The sequence below is a fragment of the Littorina saxatilis genome, linkage group LG2 (assembly GCF_037325665.1).
Source record: "Littorina saxatilis isolate snail1 linkage group LG2, US_GU_Lsax_2.0, whole genome shotgun sequence".
NCBI classification, from domain to species: domain Eukaryota; kingdom Metazoa; phylum Mollusca; class Gastropoda; order Littorinimorpha; family Littorinidae; genus Littorina; species Littorina saxatilis.
The window spans coordinates 36,446,732-36,466,731 of NC_090246.1; the positions used below are offsets into that span (position 1 = coordinate 36,446,732).

Consider the following 20,000-nt stretch of genomic DNA (forward strand, 5'->3'; position numbering starts at 1 on the left):
AGAAACTCCAAAATAACTCCTACATCTTGTCTAACTTTATGTTCGTAGCAAAGCATTTGCTACCCCCCCCCCCCCCCCCTGTTTTTGCTCGACTCCGTTAAGAAATGCATGTCGACTTGGAATATAAAATAAATTGCATAGCTACGTCTCGTGTCAGCGAGATTTCGTCGGATGCCGAGACACCTTGTGAATTTCAGGTAAATCGTTAGCATAGCCTCCGTCGGAACAGGTGTATAACAGAAAGTTCTTACACAAGTAAAGTCCTTACTCAAGTGCGATTTTTCTTTTTCGATGTACGAGAAGAACACATTTCTGCGTGTCACAGAAACATGGATTGGAGGTTTGTTCATTCACTTTAAAGTTGTGTCATATTAACGAGATACGGATTTTTCGGGGGGGGGGGGGGAGGGGGGGGGGGTGGGGGGGATAGGGGGGGTGGGGGGGTGGGTATTTTCTGTTTTGCGTGAAAAGTTAGGTCAGATATTTATTGCACGCAGAAAAGACCATATTGGGAAAAACTGCTAGGTTGTTAGAAGTAATCTCCCCCTCAGGCTTTGAAAATATCAAAATGACTAAATGGCATCACATGTGCACTCGCCTATATCTATAAATGTTGAAATTGTCCGAAGGACGGCGCCGTGGATTTTGGCGTGGGATGTAAGACTCTCAGTCTGTTGAAAGAGTACTCATACGGGTCGATATGTAAGTTAAGTATTCATTGAGGGCTTTGGTTAATGGTTGGCTATTTAAGAGCTTTTTTCCATAGTACGTCTTCATATACCTCGGCTAAGAGTAATGAGTAACGTAAGCAAGAAGAGGGAAGGCGAAGATTGATTATTTAAGGCAGAAACGGTTGGAGTATTTTTGGCCGAATTAAAGGGGAATTGTTCGATGCTCTGTCAAAACACAGATCGACCATCCGACCGACTCACAGACACAGAAAGACAGACAAACAGACAAAAACAGACAGACAGATATAGAGCTGACACATCCACCCAGCCACTCACAACCATACAGCGGTTGGGAACTTGCGACAGAATTCAAATGTTCATATGATGTAGGCGACCTAACCAAAGTAATTGCGTTACGTCAGTGGCTTGTCTGTGCAAATTTGATTTCTAATGTCGTTTCTGAAAATTACATGGGGCATATCATTTTACGGAGAGATTCAAATTCAATTCCATCAGGCAAAAAACAAATCCCTTTAACTTTAAGATCAGTTACATTGAAAATGCACACACGCAGACAGACAGACAGGCAGACAGACAGACAGACAGACAGACAGACCGACAAACAGACAGACAGACAGACAGACAGACACACACACACACACACACACACACACACATATATATATATAATACACACACACACACACACACACACACACACACACACACACACACACACACACATACACACAACAACAACAAAAACACCACCACCACACGGCAGATTTTACAACTTAACCCACAAGATTTGTGCCTATTTTCATCTCGATGCGGCAACTCAAGCCAAAAACCACAGAGCTGACCTAATTGACAAAGAAGTTTTGGTCTCACGTGCTTCTCTGACACGATTGACAGGGAAAGTGGTTCTTTGAAGGAGAAGAAGTGAGAACTCAACAGCCAGTTAAATATCAAGCGATATTCGCCAGAGCAGGTGCTTATATTTCAGTCTATGCCCTTAGCCTGGTGTGGTGTGTTTCACATTACCGATTCAGTATAGTCAACATCAAAGACAGCTTCAAAGAGGGGCGACCCTGGGAAAAATAACCCAAAACAAAAACAAAAACAAAAAACAATCGGCAACTGTCGTACTTCCCAACATAGTCTGAAGGTTTTTAATTTCCTATCTTCCCCAGATTAAAACAAAGAGAAAAAAAATCATAACCAGTTTCGTCTGTCCCTTTTGACAATCCACGAGATTGGATTTGATCTGCATAAGAGCCACGTCCCTCCGAGTTGCAAAGTCGGCAGCTGGCGGGTAATATTGTCTAACCATTTTCTGAAATCAGTTCCCAGACCACACACTTTAACAAAGCCCGCGGCTACATATGTTGGGGACCTTGGTGTGCCATTTTCTTAATACAGTGGAACCCCCCTAGGAAGACCTCTCGATTTGAGAGTTTAGCCTTTTAAGACCGTGCTTTTGAAGATTTTTGAATCGTAACGTTCGTAAGTTTACCTTCAATTTAAGACTTCCTCCCTTTTAGTACCGCCCTTCTTCTTTTCTATTTTTATTTTTGGAGGTTTAACAATGGAAGTTCTACTACCGCGTCCGTCCAATAATTGTCTACCTCATAGCATTTCTCCATCTGTCTATTTGCACCCCCCCCCCCTATCTGTTTACTGTTCAATTATATTAATCAGTTCATTGTTGTTTCCTTCAAACTTTCTCAGTTCCTAACTCTTCTATTTGGGCTCGCTAAAATCTCCCGAAGAAAGTCGCAAGTGTTCCCAACGTATTTTACAAGAACTGAACGTAAACGAAACACTCAAGAAAAACACTGACAGCTATTCTGCAAAAGCTGATTGCAGGAACCTGTCAGCTTTTTTAAAAGACAAACCGACAAAGTACTGAACAAACTCCTCAGATTATTGGAAAAACAATCACTCAGTTGATGAGAATCGAGGGATTTTTGATCTTTCTGTTGTTTTTTTCCTGTTCGTGGACTGCAATTTCCACGTGCACTCGTTTTTTGGCGTTTATGATTTTGCATGAACGGCTGGAGTTTTTTCTCTCGCCACATATGACGTCATACTTCGTTTTGGGGAGGAGAGGGTGTTACTATTGCTGTGCAAAATAAGTGGATCTTTTGCCAGAAACGCACATTGCCTTGGTACGTGCAACAGTTTCTGCGAGAATTCTCTTCACAATTGAAGAGAGTTTTTGCCAGGCCACACGTAAGTGATTGTGTTGAGCTTGTGATGCTTTCAAAAACTGTTTTCTATAATTTTTTTCTCTCGCACATCCTGACATTATTCTTCATTGGCAAAGCATTAAGAAATACGTCGGACAAATAAAACTTAATCATTGAGATTGATGTAAGATAGGAACCATTTAGTCGAAGGGACGAGCCACACCAACAATATGTGTCTTTCAAGTGCCATGCAAGCTCGGTGCACGTGCGCAACAGTTGTGGAAAACGTGTGGTTTTTACACCTGAGAACGCGGAGGGACAGCCGTCAACGACAGACAGTGATGCGTGCATCAGGGTTTACCACAGACAGACACGCGCACACACGGATGCAGACAGACACACACACACACACGCACGCACGCACGCACGCACGCACGCACGCACGCACGCACGCAAGTACCCCACACACACACGCACGCACGCACGCTAGCACGCACGCAAATACACACACACACACACACACACACACACACACACACACACACACACACACGCACACACACACACACATACAACAGGCGCACACACACACACGCAGGCAGAAAAAACCATCTTGACATGATTATACACTCATGACCCCACACATACGGACTTGCAAATCACCCACAGGCACAAACGCAAACACAAACACTACTCCACCCCAACTACACTCCACCACATACACTACCCCCACTGTCCCCCACCCCCAAACACTCACCTTGAATTCCTTCTCCACCTCAGCCAGCTTCATCATCTCCTGCCTCAACTCAAAGGTGGTCATGATGGGGTCAGGGCTGGACAGAGCCATGTAGGCCGGACTTGCCAGCGCCCGGTAAGCGTTCAACCGTGACCGCGACCGTTTCAACGAGTCGTAGTTCTGCTTGGTCACGCAGTCCGCGCACTTACACGAGATAGGGTGGGGCTTCTCGATGGTGTGGTTCCTGGAGAGGAACATCTGAATGATCTCGTGGTTGTTGTAGTGGGCGGCCAAGATGAGCGGGGTGATGTCCGGGGGGAACTGGCTCTTCTCCTCCGTGCGGAAGAACGCCTCCCCGCCCCCCATCCGCCGGAGCCGGTCCTCCCCGGCCATGAAGTTGGGGTGCTCGATGATGATCTTGACGATCTTGGTGGCGCCCTTGCTGATGGCGTGCAGCAGCGCCTCCTCGATGCAGTTGAAGCTGAGGTTGTCGAGGAGGATCTCGATGATGTCCAGCTTCTCCGAGTCGATGGCGAGGTGGAGGGCGTTGCGCCCCATGTAGTCGACGCAGTTGACGGAGAGGTTGGAGTCGGCGCACTCCTCAAGGGACTGCCGCACGATGCCCAGGTCGCCCAGGAAGGCTGCGTTGAGGAACACCCTCTCCTCGTCCGTGAGCTGCGTGGACATTGGGAAAGGAATGAACACATTATTATTGTCATCATTGTCAGGAGAGTTATGGAGTCGGCGGAGTCATCACCATCGCCTACGTCATCATCATCGTCGTAGTCATCGTCACATTCACCGTCGTCGTCGTCGTTATTATTATCCACCCCCCCCAAATCATCATCATCATCATCATCATCATCATCATCATCATCATCATCATCATCATCATCATCATCATCATCATCCAATATTTTCAACAGCATGTTAACATTCCAGGGTGCCCTCTTACCCCGGAAACTGCAATAAATATATCGTGATACTTCTCCCCCTTCTCCCCCCCCTTTTTGTCCTCTTTTGGTTATCTACTAATTAATAAACCCTGGACATGAATACGACAAACACACGATTAAATAGACAACAAAATAAAGTGGGTACATTTTGTGTAAAAAGAAGGCGGCATTGGGGTAGATTCACCCTCTCCTTGTAAAAACTCTGATGACAAAAACTACCATAAAACATGCTTTCTTTGATTCTCAAACAAGACAACACAAGGGGATCTGTATTTTTTCCTTATTTACAATAAATGAAGAGGTAACAAATAACTTAACAAAATATTGGTGAAGTTATACTTGGTCAAATTACTTTGCAGACCAACAGCATTTGACTGAAAACATTGATATGAATACTACTTATATTGATATTAGAAAGTGAATTTGTTATTAGATTTTTAATACAAAGTCAGAGTGACCCAAAAGATCGTTATAAAATACTGAACATAGAAATTCTGCAATATCTTGATCTTTTTAGAATGGCCCCATCAGTCCACGTAATCCCTAAACAAGCCGCAGTGATAGAAACTTAATATAAGCCGCAGCTTTCTTTTCAACCAGCAGCGCTGAGCAGTGATTGAAGATTAATATCAGTTGTGATTTGTTTAAACTGCAGAAGCTGCGATTGAAAATTAATGCGAGCCGCAATGTTTCAACCAGAAAAAGCGGATAAATGAACACCTATCAATTTCCAATTCCCTCTCCCCCATTTTAACCTTTCTGATTGCCAAGAAGATGCGAATACACTAATCCATGCGGCAACCTCTTCAATCAACGGCAGATGAAAAGATTAATCAAACACGATGTCAAACTAACATAGCGAAATGCGCGCTTCCGCACAAGGAAGGCAAACGCCAAAGAAATTAGGTTGGTTGTGGGTGTAGAGACGCAATCAATAGCATCATCCAGCTAAGATTAATTCGTTTCTAAAAATCCCCAGCAGACAAAAAAAATCCCCACGGTAAACTTAAAAAAAAAAAAAAAAAAATCCCCACCGGGAGATAAGTGCAAGTGGGTCTCAAAAGGACGCTCTCAGCAGATGACTTAGCATGACGGTTACGAATTCACAAACGATCGACTGTTTTCTTGTCTGCCCGAGTAAGCATTGATTATTCCCATGTCGTCTTGCTCGACTCAACATCCGAAGACGGTGAACGGAGTCTTCTGCGTCCTTGCAGAATGCCCGATAAGGTTGACCTCTCCACGACAACAGCTGTTCTTGTACGATCAGCACGTGAGGAAATGAAGGAGGCTGGATATGTGTGTGGATGGATTCAGAAAAAGGGTCAGGGTCCAATCGGTACAGTGTAAACGAAGAGTGAGTCTTGTGTTTGCTTGGAGGATTAAGTGATGAGGACCTTTGCAACGCTTGGCTTGTTTGCAAAAATCGGACAAAAATGTAGTTCCAGCTACGGGGAGAAAAAGCCAAAAAAGATTCTAAACAACATTTATAAAAAGCAGTTTTCATGAAATATCTTGAGGTGAAGTTTTCCCAAAACCCTGGGAACACTTACCATTTTGATGTACTTACTTACCATGTAAAAATGAATGGCAAAGAATCTACGCCCAAACCCTTCTTAAGAACCATTTAAAATATTAGCTAATATACTTTTTTGTTCCATGTCTCGAGATACCGTCCGACAAACGATGCAACAACTACAAAAAAGCTTGCACAACAGACCATAGCTGGACACCAAGCAAGAGGACCAAAAGTCGCCGTACAACACCAATACCAATACGTTTCTTCAAGAAGTCCTTACCCACGTTCATCTGCTAGCATCCGATTATGAGGTCACAGCACTTTAACGAGCAGCATAGACGCTCTTGAAACAATGAACACACAAATGTCAATTGTACAAATCGTCGGAGAAATTGAGACAGGCGAAGGGGGGAAAAGAGCGCAAAATGGCCTGAAGACTATCGTACATTATGCAACAACACAATGAGCGCCTGCCCAAAGATCTTGCCTATATTCCAACAACATGATACTCTTATTTTACTCATTGAATTCGTTTTGATCTTGTCTGCGTTCTTTTATGTGTTTGTTTGTTTGTTTGTTTGTGTGTATTTGTTTGCTTGTTTTTACGTTCAGTCAATACTTGACTGAATGATTGAACGAGGGCGGAGGGTGAGGTTTGTCTCCCGATGTAGCTGTGTATGTTTGTGTGTGTATATGTGTGTGACAAGCATTTCTCAGAAACTACCCAACGGATTTGCATTAAAATTGATGCATACCTTTTTTTTCCCAGAGCATTTTCTAGGTTTTTTTTCTCCCTTTTTGCGATAGCATTATTTGATGTCGTCATTTATGCGTTTTACTAAAAGTTGATGCGTCACTGTGGCGGTCGCATTTTTGAAGGTATTTCTTCGAAATGTTTACCAGTAGTCTTTGGTTTAGTCCAGAGTATGGGATTGAATTTCAGCTTGTTACCTTAAACATTTGTTAACGACATTTTCATTCAAATTTTACTGATTTATTCATTACAAAGTTTTGGGGAATCTGAATCATAAAGGTGATACAATTGCATTCCTTATTTCTTCCTGAATTAAAAAAAAAGAAAAGTTTTTGTTGTGTTTGATTGAAAATGTGCCTAAAAAAAAGAAAACACTTGAATACAAAACCGTTGAAGTTTGTTTACTTTTAAAATGAAAATGTGCCTATACATTTTTAGGGGCATTAACTTATATCGGGTTATACAGCTTTTGGAAAGCATTATTTGATGACGTCATTTTTGTGTTATACTAACTGAACTCTCACTCTCTTTGCGGCACTCCCATGACTAAAATTTTGAAAGTATTTCTTCTAAAGTTTCACCAAGGAATCATTGGCTCGGTCCGAACTATGGGATTGCGTTAAAAACTCGTTTATGAAATTGTAATTCAAAGTTATGCCCATGTTTGCACTATCTTTTTTTTTTCTAAAACAAGACTCGTAAAATTGGTACCCCTCCTGTAATCCTTATCATGTTCTGTTTAACTTAGACAATATGCTAAAAATGAAGAAAAACCGGTGAATGGAAATCCCGTTTTGATTTGTAATTTCGGTTCACTTGCAGACTACCAAAACTTCAAGGAGCGACATTTTGAGTTTGGAACGCACAAATGACGTCAGCATGAAAGACGACAAACATTACGTCCTTTTACAACGTTCATTTCTGTGCATGATAAAACGTCGGTTCCGAAAGTTGTTTTCTTCTTCTGATTATCTTCCTGGGTTCTCCCTTCTCTTCTTCTTCTTCTTCTCTCTCTCTCTCTCTCTCTCTCTCTCTCTCTCTCTCTCTCTCTCTCTCTCTCTCTCCTCTCTCTCTCTCTCTCTCTCTCAATCTCAATCATGTCTGTCTTTCTCTCTGTCCCTCTCCCCCACCGACTAACTCTGTCTGTCTGCCTATCTGTCTGTCTGTTTGTCTGTCTGTTTGTCTGTCTGTCTCTCACTCTCTCTTTCTGTACCCTTGTTAATAATGAACGTTTGAGAAAACCGGACGCATTCGATTGACTGAATGGTACGCAACAGCGTTCTTGTTGTTCTTTTCGAATCCCTCTTACGACGGGTTGAAATTCATTTTGATGGAAGTAGTGTTGCTAATTAGACCTTTAGGACCTTTCACTTATTCAACCCCTGCGCCCGTAAGTATTAACCCAAAGACCTTGTCATTTTCGGCTGTATATTCAAACAACTTTCTGTTGAGCACCAGCTTAAAGATCTGGCATCAAAGACTCTCCACATAAAAAGTACCTGATAACAGACCACGCTCATATTTACATAGCAGCTTTGGTATGACTACCTCCTCAAAGACGTGGCCAACATTATCCTCGCCCATCCGAGAGTCTACTTGTGCATCAACCAATGACAATCTGAGTACAACTACAACAAACTTATGTATAGATACACTTCGCCCATGAGAGATTCTGTTTGTGCATCAAACCATGTCATGATGACTACCTCCTCAAAGTCCTTCTACACATTCACCTCGCCAATATCAGATTCAGCTTGTGCGGCAATCAAAGTCATGATTAGTAATGCTGAAAGACCTGCAACACATTCACGTCGCCCAGCACAGATTCAGCTTGTGCTTCTAACAAGGTCACAACTACCTGCTTAACGACCTGGCAAACCATAACATCGTCCGTCGCAAAATCGTCGTGTGCGACAATCAAGGACATGGTGACTACCTGCTCAAATGCCTCACACGCAATCACCTCACCCATCACAGATTCCGACTGTGCACTAAACAAGACAAGGATGATTATAACTACCTGCTAAAAGACCTCACACATAATTACCCCTTGGATCACAGATTCAGACTGTGCACCAAACAAGATAAGGACATGGTAAAACCGGACTACCTGCTCAAAGTGCCTCACACACAATCACCCCACCCATCACAGATTCAGACTGTGCACCAAACAAGACAAGGACATGGTAAAACCTGACTACCTGCTCAATGTGCCTCACACACAATCACCCCACCCATCAAGGATTCCGACTGTGCACCAAACAAGGCAAGGACATGGTAAAACCTGACTACCTGCTCAAAGTGCCTCACACACAATCACCCCACCCATCACAGATTCAGACTGTGCACCAAACAAGACAAGGACATGGTAAAACCTGACTACCTGCTCAAAGTGCCTCACACACAATCACCCCACCCATCACAGATTCAGACTGTGCACCAAACAAGGCAAAGGCATGGTGACTACCTGCTCAAAGTGCCTCACACACAATCACCCCACCCATCACCTATTCAGACTGTGTACTAAACAAGGCAAAGGCATGGTGACTACCTGCTCAAAGTGCCTCACGCACAATCACCCCACCCATCACAGATTCAGACTGTGTAGTAAACAAGGCAAAGGCATGGTGACTACCTGCTCAAAGTGCCTCACACACAATCACAGATTCAGACTGTGCACCAAACAAGGCAAGGACATAGTCACTGCCTGCTAAAAGACTAATGAGAGATTCTGCTTGTGCATCAACCAAGGACAATATGAGTACCTCGTTAAAAACAAACACACCTGTTTGCATACATTCATCTCGCCAATGAGAGATTCTGTTTGTAAATTAATTCACACAATCACCTCGCCCATCGCAGATTCAGACAGTGCTCCAAACAAGGCAAGGAAATAATGACTACCTGCTCAAGAACCTGGCGCATATTCCCAACGCTAATCACAGACATAGCTTATGCAACATATAAGGATATGATGAATACCTGTTCATAAACCTTTTGCACACATTTCCTTCGCAGGTCACACAATAACCACACGTTGAACATTCCAGCTCATCAAAGACAATTTTGCATACATTCATATCGCAGACCACACAACAACATCAACATGGCGAGCATACCTGCTCAAAGACCTTGCCCATGACCACCTGGCGCTCGGAGCAGTGGGTGTAGGGGGAGCGGTAAAGCAAGTCGCTGATGAGCAGCGGCTGGCTGGTGTCGTGGTCAGACTCGGGCAGCAAGGACACATCCCCTTCAGAGCTGAAGAACGAGTCATCCTCGGCCTCCGCCCTGCGAGGCATGGACAGGCGGGAGGGAGGAGGACGGAAGATGGGCATGGGAGGATCACGCACATGAGAGGTCTGCATGGCCTGGCGGGTGGCCATCTGAAGGAGATGGGCCAGGGCCGGCTTGCAGCTGTAGTCTCCTTTGGAACCCATAGTTAGCCGGTGGTTTCAGAACGATAGTTTGCAGCTGTATTCTCCTTTAGAGGTCATTGGCAGTTAGTGGTTTTAGCTTGCAGCTGTAAACGTCTTTGGATCTCAAACTCTCGAATCTCAATTTCAGTTCTAACATGAGTTAGAGTATGTGTTGCACGGAAGTCCTTGTCCTGGTAAATGTGTCCGCTTCCTTGTCGGTAAACGGGGAGATGCAGTATTGGCCACAGACGTCGTTTGTGGATGCGCAGATAGGCAGTCCTTATATAATTGTTTTCCTGCATCTTGTCAATCAAAGGAGTCTTGTCGAGTTCTCAAAGGACTTGTGTCTTTAGGGCATATTGAAATCAGTTCTTTGAAGACAGTCATCAGGAATGTGCAAGACGTGACTTTTCCTGAATAACAACAATGCCTATACAAACTGCAGACACCGCTTCAGTACGATTCCAGGCACTGTCAAAGTCAAGCAGTCTCGATTCTGCAAAGGGCAGCTAGTCCAGACGTCATCGTACACGGACAAGTTTCTGATCCAGCAAGACACATTTGATCTGACATCAGTATCTGGGTGGGTCAACCCAGGGAAAACACCCAACACTGATCAGGAATGTGGCCGAAATATTCTAGAATGTGCTTTCGTATGGAACACAGATATCACTTCTGAAGACTCTGCACCCACATGAAATCAATGATGAAACTGAGAAGTCACCTTCACTGCGTTTAATTGTTTCCGCTTTGAGCACAGGCGTCTATGCCTCTAAAATCGGTATTTCTTTTATCATCTACATCCACGTCAAAGGGGCTCCATCCAGTGCTTCTGCACACTAGTGAAAGTGAACATAATTTGTATTAACCTTATCAGAAACAACCCATGAATGATAAGGTAACACTGACAATGGTGCTACCAAGTAAGAAAGTCAGCCTACATTTTACGCTTTATTTGAAGAAAGACGGGTCTAATTTGCAATCTCCAGGTCTTGAAATTCATCAGGTACCATGTCAAAGTGCTTCACACACAATCACCCCACCCATCACAGATTCAGACTGTGCACCAAACAAGACAAGGACATGGTAAAACTCTGCGACGACACGCAAGGCAAAAGCTTTGATGATGAAGTAAGAAAACCATTATAACGTTTCTTGCCACGACACTGTTCTGACTGATGACGTACAGCAATGGCCGTCAGCTACCAGTTAACTAAGATTTATGTCGGTCAGAAGAAAGTCAGAAGAAAGTAAAAGCATATCCAAAGCATTCGCATTGCGGGATTAGATTTGACATTTTTACATTTAGTCAAGTTTTGACTAAATGTTTTAACATAGAGGGGGAATCGAGACGAGGGTCGTGGTGTATGTGTGTGTGTGTGTCTGTCTGTCTGTGCGTGTGTGTGTGTAGAGCGATTCAGACCAAACTACTAGACCGATCTGTATGAAATTTGACATGAGAGTTCCTGGGAATGATATCCCCAGATGTTTTTTTCCTTTTTTTCGATAAATACTTTTGATGACGTCATATCCGGCTTTTTGTAAAAGTTGAGGCGGCACTGTCACACCCTCATTTTTCAATTAAATTGATTGAAATTTTGGCAAAGCAATCTTCGACAAAGGCCGGGGTTTGGTATTGCATTTCAGCTTGGTGGCTTAAAAACTAATGAGTGAAGTTAAAAAACAAAGGAATACTGTACTCACCAATACAAGAACGAGACAAGACGGTACGAATTTTCGCTTATGGAAGCTTCATCAGGAAAAACAAGAACACAAAAGACAACAAAAAGCAGACGCAACACGGAACGAACAAGGTTTGAAAGAAAATGGAGGGGAAACACGCAAAAAAGGGAAGGAACTCTAGGAACGGAAATGAATGAAAGGGGAGAGAAGTGGTTGGATGATGTCATGGGCACAGGTGGTTGGATGATGTCATGGGCACTAATGAGTGAGTTTGGTCATTAAAAATCGGAAACTTGTAATTAAAATTATTTTTTTATTAAACGATCCAAAACAATTTCATCTTATTCTTCGTCATTTTCTGATTCAAAAAACATATACATATATTATATTTGGATTAAAAACAAGCTCTGAAAATTAAAAATATAAAAATTATGATCAAAAAATAAATTTCCGAAATCGATTTAAAAACACTTTCATCTTATTCCTTGTCGGTTCCTGATTCCAATAACATATAGATATGATATGTGACCCTCCACCACGGAATGAGTCGCATGTCACCTTTTCATGATTTTCATATTTTTACATTTTCTTAGAGTGTTTTTTATTCTCTATCCAGTGGTGAAAACCGTTTTAGAAAAGAGCGAAAACTTTTCGAGTTATAAGCCTGTGACTAAGGTGACCCTCACACTGTTACTAGACACCCCCCGGACTTATATTAAGCCTAGCGCAGAACCGCGTAAGGTGACATGCGACTCATTTCGTGGTGGAGGGTCACATATGTTTGGATTAAAAACACGCTCAGAAAGTTAAAACGAAGAGAGGCACAGAAAAGCGTGCTATGCAGCACAGCGAAACCACTACCGCGCTAAACAGGCTCGTCAGTTTCACTCCGTTATGCACAAGCGGCGGACTACGGTCATTGTGAAAAAATGCAGTGCGTTCAGTTTCATTCTGTGAGTTCCACAGCTTGACTAAATGTAGTAATTTCGCCTTACGCGACTTGTTGTTTGCTGTCATTTTGTAATCAAAGCCCAGCGACATTTGTGAGGTAGTGAAATATTTACACACCCATACACGCGTGCCCGCACGCACGTACGCACGCACGCACGGACGCACACACACACACACACACACACACACACACACACACACACACACACACACAGAGGAAGTGGATATTCTCAGTGATGCAGAATTACAATGGATTGGATCAGTCTGCGAGCAAGTATGCAGTGAGGTTAAGACAGATATTTTGCCCTCTATTTGTACACGAGATTTGCCAAGATCGAAACTGTAGCAGAAAAAAATCTCCGTCACTGCACTTCAGAAAAAAATGCATTTTCAATTTCAGAAATATTGTAATTACTAGCCTTTTCACTGACTCGCGGGAGGATAGTGTCCACACAGGACGGAACAAAATGACGATGGTGGCAAGGATTAATTTCAAGTGCAAACAGGCAGCAATAGCTCTATGCGTGGCAGTGGCCTTATTTCTAGCCAGCCAGACAATTTTCATAAAATATTATTCCTGTCGTACCGAGTAGGGCAAATATTCCTTTCAGCGGAACTGCTGAAAGGATAGCTTTGCTGTTATGAGTAAACACAGCTTTCTACAATAGCCAGTCGTTTGGGCTTGTTCACTTTTATTTACAAACATTCTGTTGGATTAGATGGGAAATGCAACAAGCTTTAAACGTTAAGGTTCACCAAAATCAACACACTTCTACTAGATGCGTACAAAAGACCTCAACTGTTTAATCAGAACCTATGAGTTCAATCTACGACTGAATGCATTTCCTGTACACAGACCCCCCCCCCCCCCTCAATATTGTGTGTTCACGTTGGATAAGGCTTTTACGTCTTCCGACCATTTGAAACGAAATCATTTCACCTTTCAAGAAACTTTACAATACACAGCTTTTTCAACTGCTGGGAGTGTGTCTCCAACAGAAAACATGAGTTTCACATAAACGTTCGTGTAAACGTAAACAACTACTCCTTGCCTAGACTGAAGGGCGGAAACTGTCACTGCAAGTTAAACGTAGTTTTAGAATTATTTTTTTTTTATCTTAGCTGCGCATATCCCTGAAAATCGAAACTTGCTTTTTGAGGTAAACGATTCGTGTTGTATGTTCATCTCTGAGCCAAACGTGGAAACATTTAAAACGACCACAGTTAACATAGCTTCTTTACCCAGTCTGTTCAATAAGTCTTATAGACGACAAACAAATTCACAAAATACATCTTTGTGCAGGTTCTCGAGAAGAAATCAGAAAATCTTGTCAGCAATCGAAGCTGATCCAGCCTAGGTACACACAGTCTGGCGAATACATCTCAAGAAACTGCATTTGTTAACCACGCCGAGAGAATCCCAAATCCGGCACACAGTCTGGTGTGTATTCCGCCGTACTGGACGTAGATTGTGATGCCAAAAAGGACGAGGCTGGGTTCGTCCAAAAGATGCTGATGAGCTGATTGTTCCCTAACACTGCATCACCAAGACCTCGTCGACACTGAGCCAATACAGATCCACTTGATAGGCACAGAGACATGCCGATGAGGCGAGCTTAGCTGCATGTAATCGGGTTTACACTGCCCACAAATCGTTTGTTGTAGGCGCTCCTAACGACCAGATTGTTCGGTGATTGGAAGAAGGAGTTTACCTTTTTTGTTTACCTAAGTTCAGTCGATTTATCGTAAGTTTCTGTGTTTAAACGTATACATTTTCATCCCAGGCGCATGGAATGAGACATGTCCGATACCTGTCATGACATTTATCTGCAAATGTTATTCATGTATTGATCGCAGCTAAGAGAACATTGTAAGAAGGTGATCATCGATCCTCCATCTCTCTTTTGTTGTTTAGATTCACACATCTTCTTAATCTCGTTGTGTATGGATGTCAAAATATAATGCAATAAAACACAACATCAACAGTTGTATTATGACCGACATTACACACAGACTTCGACTTTTTCTTTGACTGTTCACATTACAGTCTAAGTGCATTGACTCAACTCCTTGACGACTTTGAAACACAATACAGTTACACACAAACTGGTTGTGCCGTCTACGAAATTACAGCAAACAAATACTCTGACGTCATGCCTTCATCTTTAGTAGTTACAAGGTGCTGCGGGGTGCTGACATCAAGAAGACCATCAACGGTCTGTTGCCTTGGAATCGTGAGTCGACGGGCTACTGCACTATGCTTCAGGTATGAAAAGGCGGTCGCGAAGGTGACTACCACAGGTAGCAAACCAAGATCTACATGTCTGTTTGGCTGCTGTGCCTTTTTTGATGCACAGCAGCACCTGAAGTCAAGTCCACGGTCCCAGCAACAGTTGTGACAAGCACACCCACTCCGCTCACCTACACCATTCAGCTCCCTCCCCTTCACCCCCTCTCTTTTCTACAGGGCAGACTTCCCCATGATTGGCAAAGGGCACTAACAGTCTGCAACCGGCGACTCACTAATCATTTTTCTCCAGCGCCTAAATAAAAAAAACTGCCAGTCAAACGATTTTTGAGGCAAGCGGTATCGACCCCCCTCAATAAAGGGGATTTATCCAGACGGGTACTTAAAGCGTAAAAAGGAGGGGGGATGAGCTAGCGCAGGCCCCAAGGGGGGCAGAAGGCTCGGCCGGGGCAGAGTCCGTGTTAATACCGCCGAGATGCCAGGACCCCATTCAGCGGAGCGTGATGAGGCGGGTCTGGTCTTCACGCCCGCTTTGTGTCCACGGTTCTCACGTGCGATTAAAACGGGTTAGCGTCATCTGCGGGCGCCACGTGCTTCATCACCACCAGATTGGGGTCACGACAAGCCCGACCCCTGGCCGCCATCACCGTGACGTCATCGGGCGCTGGCCTGGATGGCATTTTGTGACGAGGCGATCTATATACTCTGACGTCAGCGACAACGGCACTTTTAGAGCATGGTGTTCATCCACAACCATCAATTTTACTGCTCGGGTAACAAAATGGCGGCGTTGTTTTTCTCGTCAAATCTCGGTCGATGTGCACAGTGCAGTGTCGCTGTGTTCCTACGTTCCTAGCATAATATGAGCGCTGGTAAAAGTTCGCCAGAGTTTTAGTGTATTTTCTTCCAAAGTGGCTGGATTGTCATCAAGTTTTATGATACCATACAAACTTTGATAGCCTCAAAAACATCCTGGGGGAAAATGCAACATCTCTGTCGCGGTTCATATACTGCTGACGTCCACGAGAAAACCCTAGCTTGGGCTTGTAAAGTTTTAGTGTAGCCCACTTTTCCAGTGAGAAGAAAAACTTGTAGTATGCGTTTTGGTAAACCAAGGCAAATCCTTATGTCCAGTTGGAATGACAAGGGCAGTTTTTAGTGTTCCTTTCCTGGATCGGTGAAGACAAAACACGGATCTTTTTTTTAACCACAGGCACAGAGCCAACGCCCTTTTCAAAGAGGCTGTTTTCAGTGCAGTGTCGTTTACATAAAAATCACTGAGACAGGAAAGCTTTGAGATCCTTTTTTTGTCTTAGGTAGTGCAGACTTCAAGTGTAGACATGGGTGTCAATACATTAATGTGGTTCCATTGCAGATGTCGCAAATCGCAGATGACTTCTATGTTCAGGACCCACCGAATTCCTTGCTCACATATTTTATAGTGATTTTGGATAACCAGTGCATCCTAACACATTTTAAGCAAATTCTCCGTCGACGCCAGCAAAAATCTGGACGTTATGTTAGCATCTCACCAAAACAATCGTCGGAGTTGAGTCAATCGAGCAGTAACACACGATTTCTAGAACGCAATTAAGCCAGATTTTCAGAAGCTGTGACCTTGTCTGTGTCTTACCTGTGACCTTGTCAGTGTCTTACAAGAAAACAAAAAAATCTGAATCATCGTAGTTGAGTCATTCGATCACTAACACAACAAATCTGCACGCACGTGAAGCCACAAGTTCAGAAGCTGTGTCCTTGTCCGTGTCCTACAAACAGAAAATCAGTTTAGTCGGAGGTGGGTCCAGCGATCAGCGACAGCTTGAGAACTGGAACTCCGCCAAACAAACCCTCCACCATCGCCAGGCACCGACGGTCAAGAGGCTCGTAAAACAATGCTCTTTACGCGACACTCGTCTTAGCAGGGCCGATAACCACCAACAAGGGCAATAAATCTTTCTTGTCCATGACGTGCAGCTCCTTCCGGTGCTAAGGCAGGCAAGGCCGTTAGCTGGAAAAAGTCGTCCGCTCATGAACGGGGCGTTTATGGGGGATTGGCCCAGCCAATAATTGCGGACAGTGTTCTCGTAGGTGTCAATAATTCGGAGAAAGTCATTCAGCAAACCGTGGCTAATTCCATCCATCCACCACAGCACCACTGCTGGGACGCAGCGTCTGAGAACAGTGCGTAGAAGACGGTCAGTTATTGAGCAAGGACGCTTTGAAAAAACAACCCCGGCAGTGTGGATAAAGGAAACTCGTCTCTTTTGGGGATCAACAGTGCCTGACGAAGGTTGCCTTTTGACCTGCAAGAGGCCTGGAAGATATGTCTATTGGAACAACTAATCTCCAGCAAAGCAAGTCTTCCTGTTACCGGCACGGCTTAGCCGGCGTTCTTGTTATTTTCTGCTGTTATTTTCTGCTGCTTCAGGTATACTGTGGTAGACAGCCTTCTCTCTTCGTGAGACAGGACTCGCAGAGAAGACCATCGATGATCCATACAGATATGCTCCATCGAACAATCGCATTGAAACCACAACAAATCAAAAAGACCCCTTTCCCGCTTTCTGTTGTTGCTGCTGTACGTTCTTGTCAGCCCTGAAAGTCCAACACATGGTGTACTCGCCTTTGGTTAGTGATTCTGAAAATGTACTAGCCAGAGAGCAAACTTTACTAGCCAAACCAACAATTTATTTCAGCAACTTTACTCGCATTTGGCCTGCTTGTGCATACGAATTTTTACAAAGCTGTCTCGCAGAGCATCAACATTTTACAGAAAGCGTAGCGCGTCGAATAAGAACATCTCAAAGAGGACCGCCTCTCGTGTTTCGCCTCACTGCTCAAAAGAGCGCGCTATTCATGTGCAGTCGACAAAAGCCGAAGGCAGATCACACCAATCATGGCCTCACAAGCAGAAGATTCAGTTAGGGGAAACAACTTAAGCGTAAACGAACGGTTAAGGGCAGAATGATGAGTGTCCGCGCTAACGAAATCACGGTCTTGTGACCAACAAAGCGTTTATCCCCCTTCGCATCTGTGAATAAAACACGGGAGATTTCACTATCGATGAGGCGAGTCAACGAGGCATGTCACAAGTGGAAGTAATGTGAAAGAGAGGGAGAGACGGTTGGGCGTGTGCGTGGGAAAGCTTGTTACTAAACTCAGATGAGGAGTGGGGCTGGGAAAGGGTGGGTGGGACTTGTGGTGGTCGTGAACATGGTGAAAATTGTGGAAGAAGGAAGGGGTGGGGGTGGGGGTGGAGGTGGTGGTGGGGGTCGGGGGGGGGGAGGGTTGGGTGGTGGGGGGTGGGGGGTGGTGTTCAGAGAAATAGTGTGACTGGTGGAAGAACGAACGGGCGGAGGAACGCTAGAACGCATTGTTACTTGTCGATTGGTTGCCTTATAAAAAGTTTGGGCAAAGAATGTTACTAACATTGCATTTGTGTTGGGGTGGGGTTAAGGAGAGTGGTGAGAACAGCTATTAGTCGGAGGAACGAAAGGAGGGACAGGGGGAGGGGGTGGTCGGCGGGGTTGAACATATTGACACTGGATTTTTGTTTGTTTGTTTGTTTGCTTAACGCCCAGCCGACCACGAAGGGCCATATCAGGGCGGTGCTGCTTTGACATATAACGTGCGCCACACACAAGACAGAAGTCGCAGCACAGGCTTCATGTCTCACCCAGTCACATTATTCTGACACCGGACCAACCAGTCCTAGCACTAACCCCATAATGCCAGACGCCAGGCGGAGCAGCCACTAGATTGCCAATTTTAAAGTCTTAGGTATGACCCGGCCGGGGTTCGAACCCACGACCTCCCGATCACAGGGCGGACGCCTTACCACTAGGCCAACCGTGCCGGTTTGACACCGGATGATTGGTTGCATGATTACAAGTTTGTGGTAAGGGATGTTACTAAAATAAGGTTGGGGTGAAGTAGGGGCGTGGATGTTGGGGATCTTAAGAGGGTGCTAGTATAAGGGGTGGGTGCAGAAGGTTGAGGGTGGGTCTTGAATAGTTACAACGAAATGCGTAATTGTAAAAGTTACATCTTGACGCTCGTGAATGAAGCGATCGGACTTTGATGGCCTTCCTCTCAGGGCGTTGCAGGCCGCTAGATGGCTGCAAAGCTTGAACCCCCTCCCTTCTCCCCCACCTCCATTTCAGGCTTTCCTCCCTCCCTCCCTTCATCCCGTATGACCAGAGAATGGTTACAACGTAAGGTGTAATTGTAAACAGTAATTTAATAGCAAAGGTGGAAAGATGACAGGAGATGCGTTGCTGTGTGAAGCATTGCCCAACACCGGACGACAGTAGTACTTGGTGGCGTGCTGGACACTGCAAGATGGTGGTGTAAGGAGGTAAGGTCAACAGGATGTACGTCATCGGTCATTGCCAGTAAGACAGGTCAGAGAAACGGATGTGGTCGCAAGGAATTATGTCAAGGGTTATTAAGCAAGGGAAGCCAATGAGACAGATTGACGTCCGCAATAGTACAGCCGGTCAGCATGCAGAAAAGTACTATTAGCACTCAGTAAGGATTTCCCACTAACGGCAGTTGTCAGCGATGTAATAGAACAAGGTTAACGTCCTACTATGGCAGCAGTAAAGAAGCTTGCTATCAACTGCACCGGCACGGAATGATCGAGCGATAGGGGTGGGGCTGAGGCAAGGTGAAGGAGCTAAGAAATTGAGGGGGGGGGGGGGGGGGCGAGTTGGGTATGGAAGAAGGGACCTGTGAGAGATTCAGATTCAGATTCAAAACTTTAATACAAAGGGTTAAGGTTTTAGGCTATGCCTAATCTTCCAACCTGTCCCTTTTAGACATACATGACATTATACATTACAATTATATATTTATATAACATGTTTTAAACA

General features: G+C 44.4%; 1 protein-coding gene across 1 annotated transcript in view; it reads right to left on the minus strand.

Annotated features, from left to right (window-relative positions):
• The window catches only part of LOC138952831 (short transient receptor potential channel 7-like), a 101,199-nt gene that overhangs the window by 35,943 nt on the left and 45,256 nt on the right, over window positions 1–20,000 (minus strand). Inside the window, exon 2 of the mRNA XM_070324566.1 lies at window positions 3,621–4,274. Within this exon, the coding sequence (XP_070180667.1) occupies window positions 3,621–4,274 (654 nt within the window). The remainder of the gene's footprint in view (window positions 1–3,620; window positions 4,275–20,000) is intronic.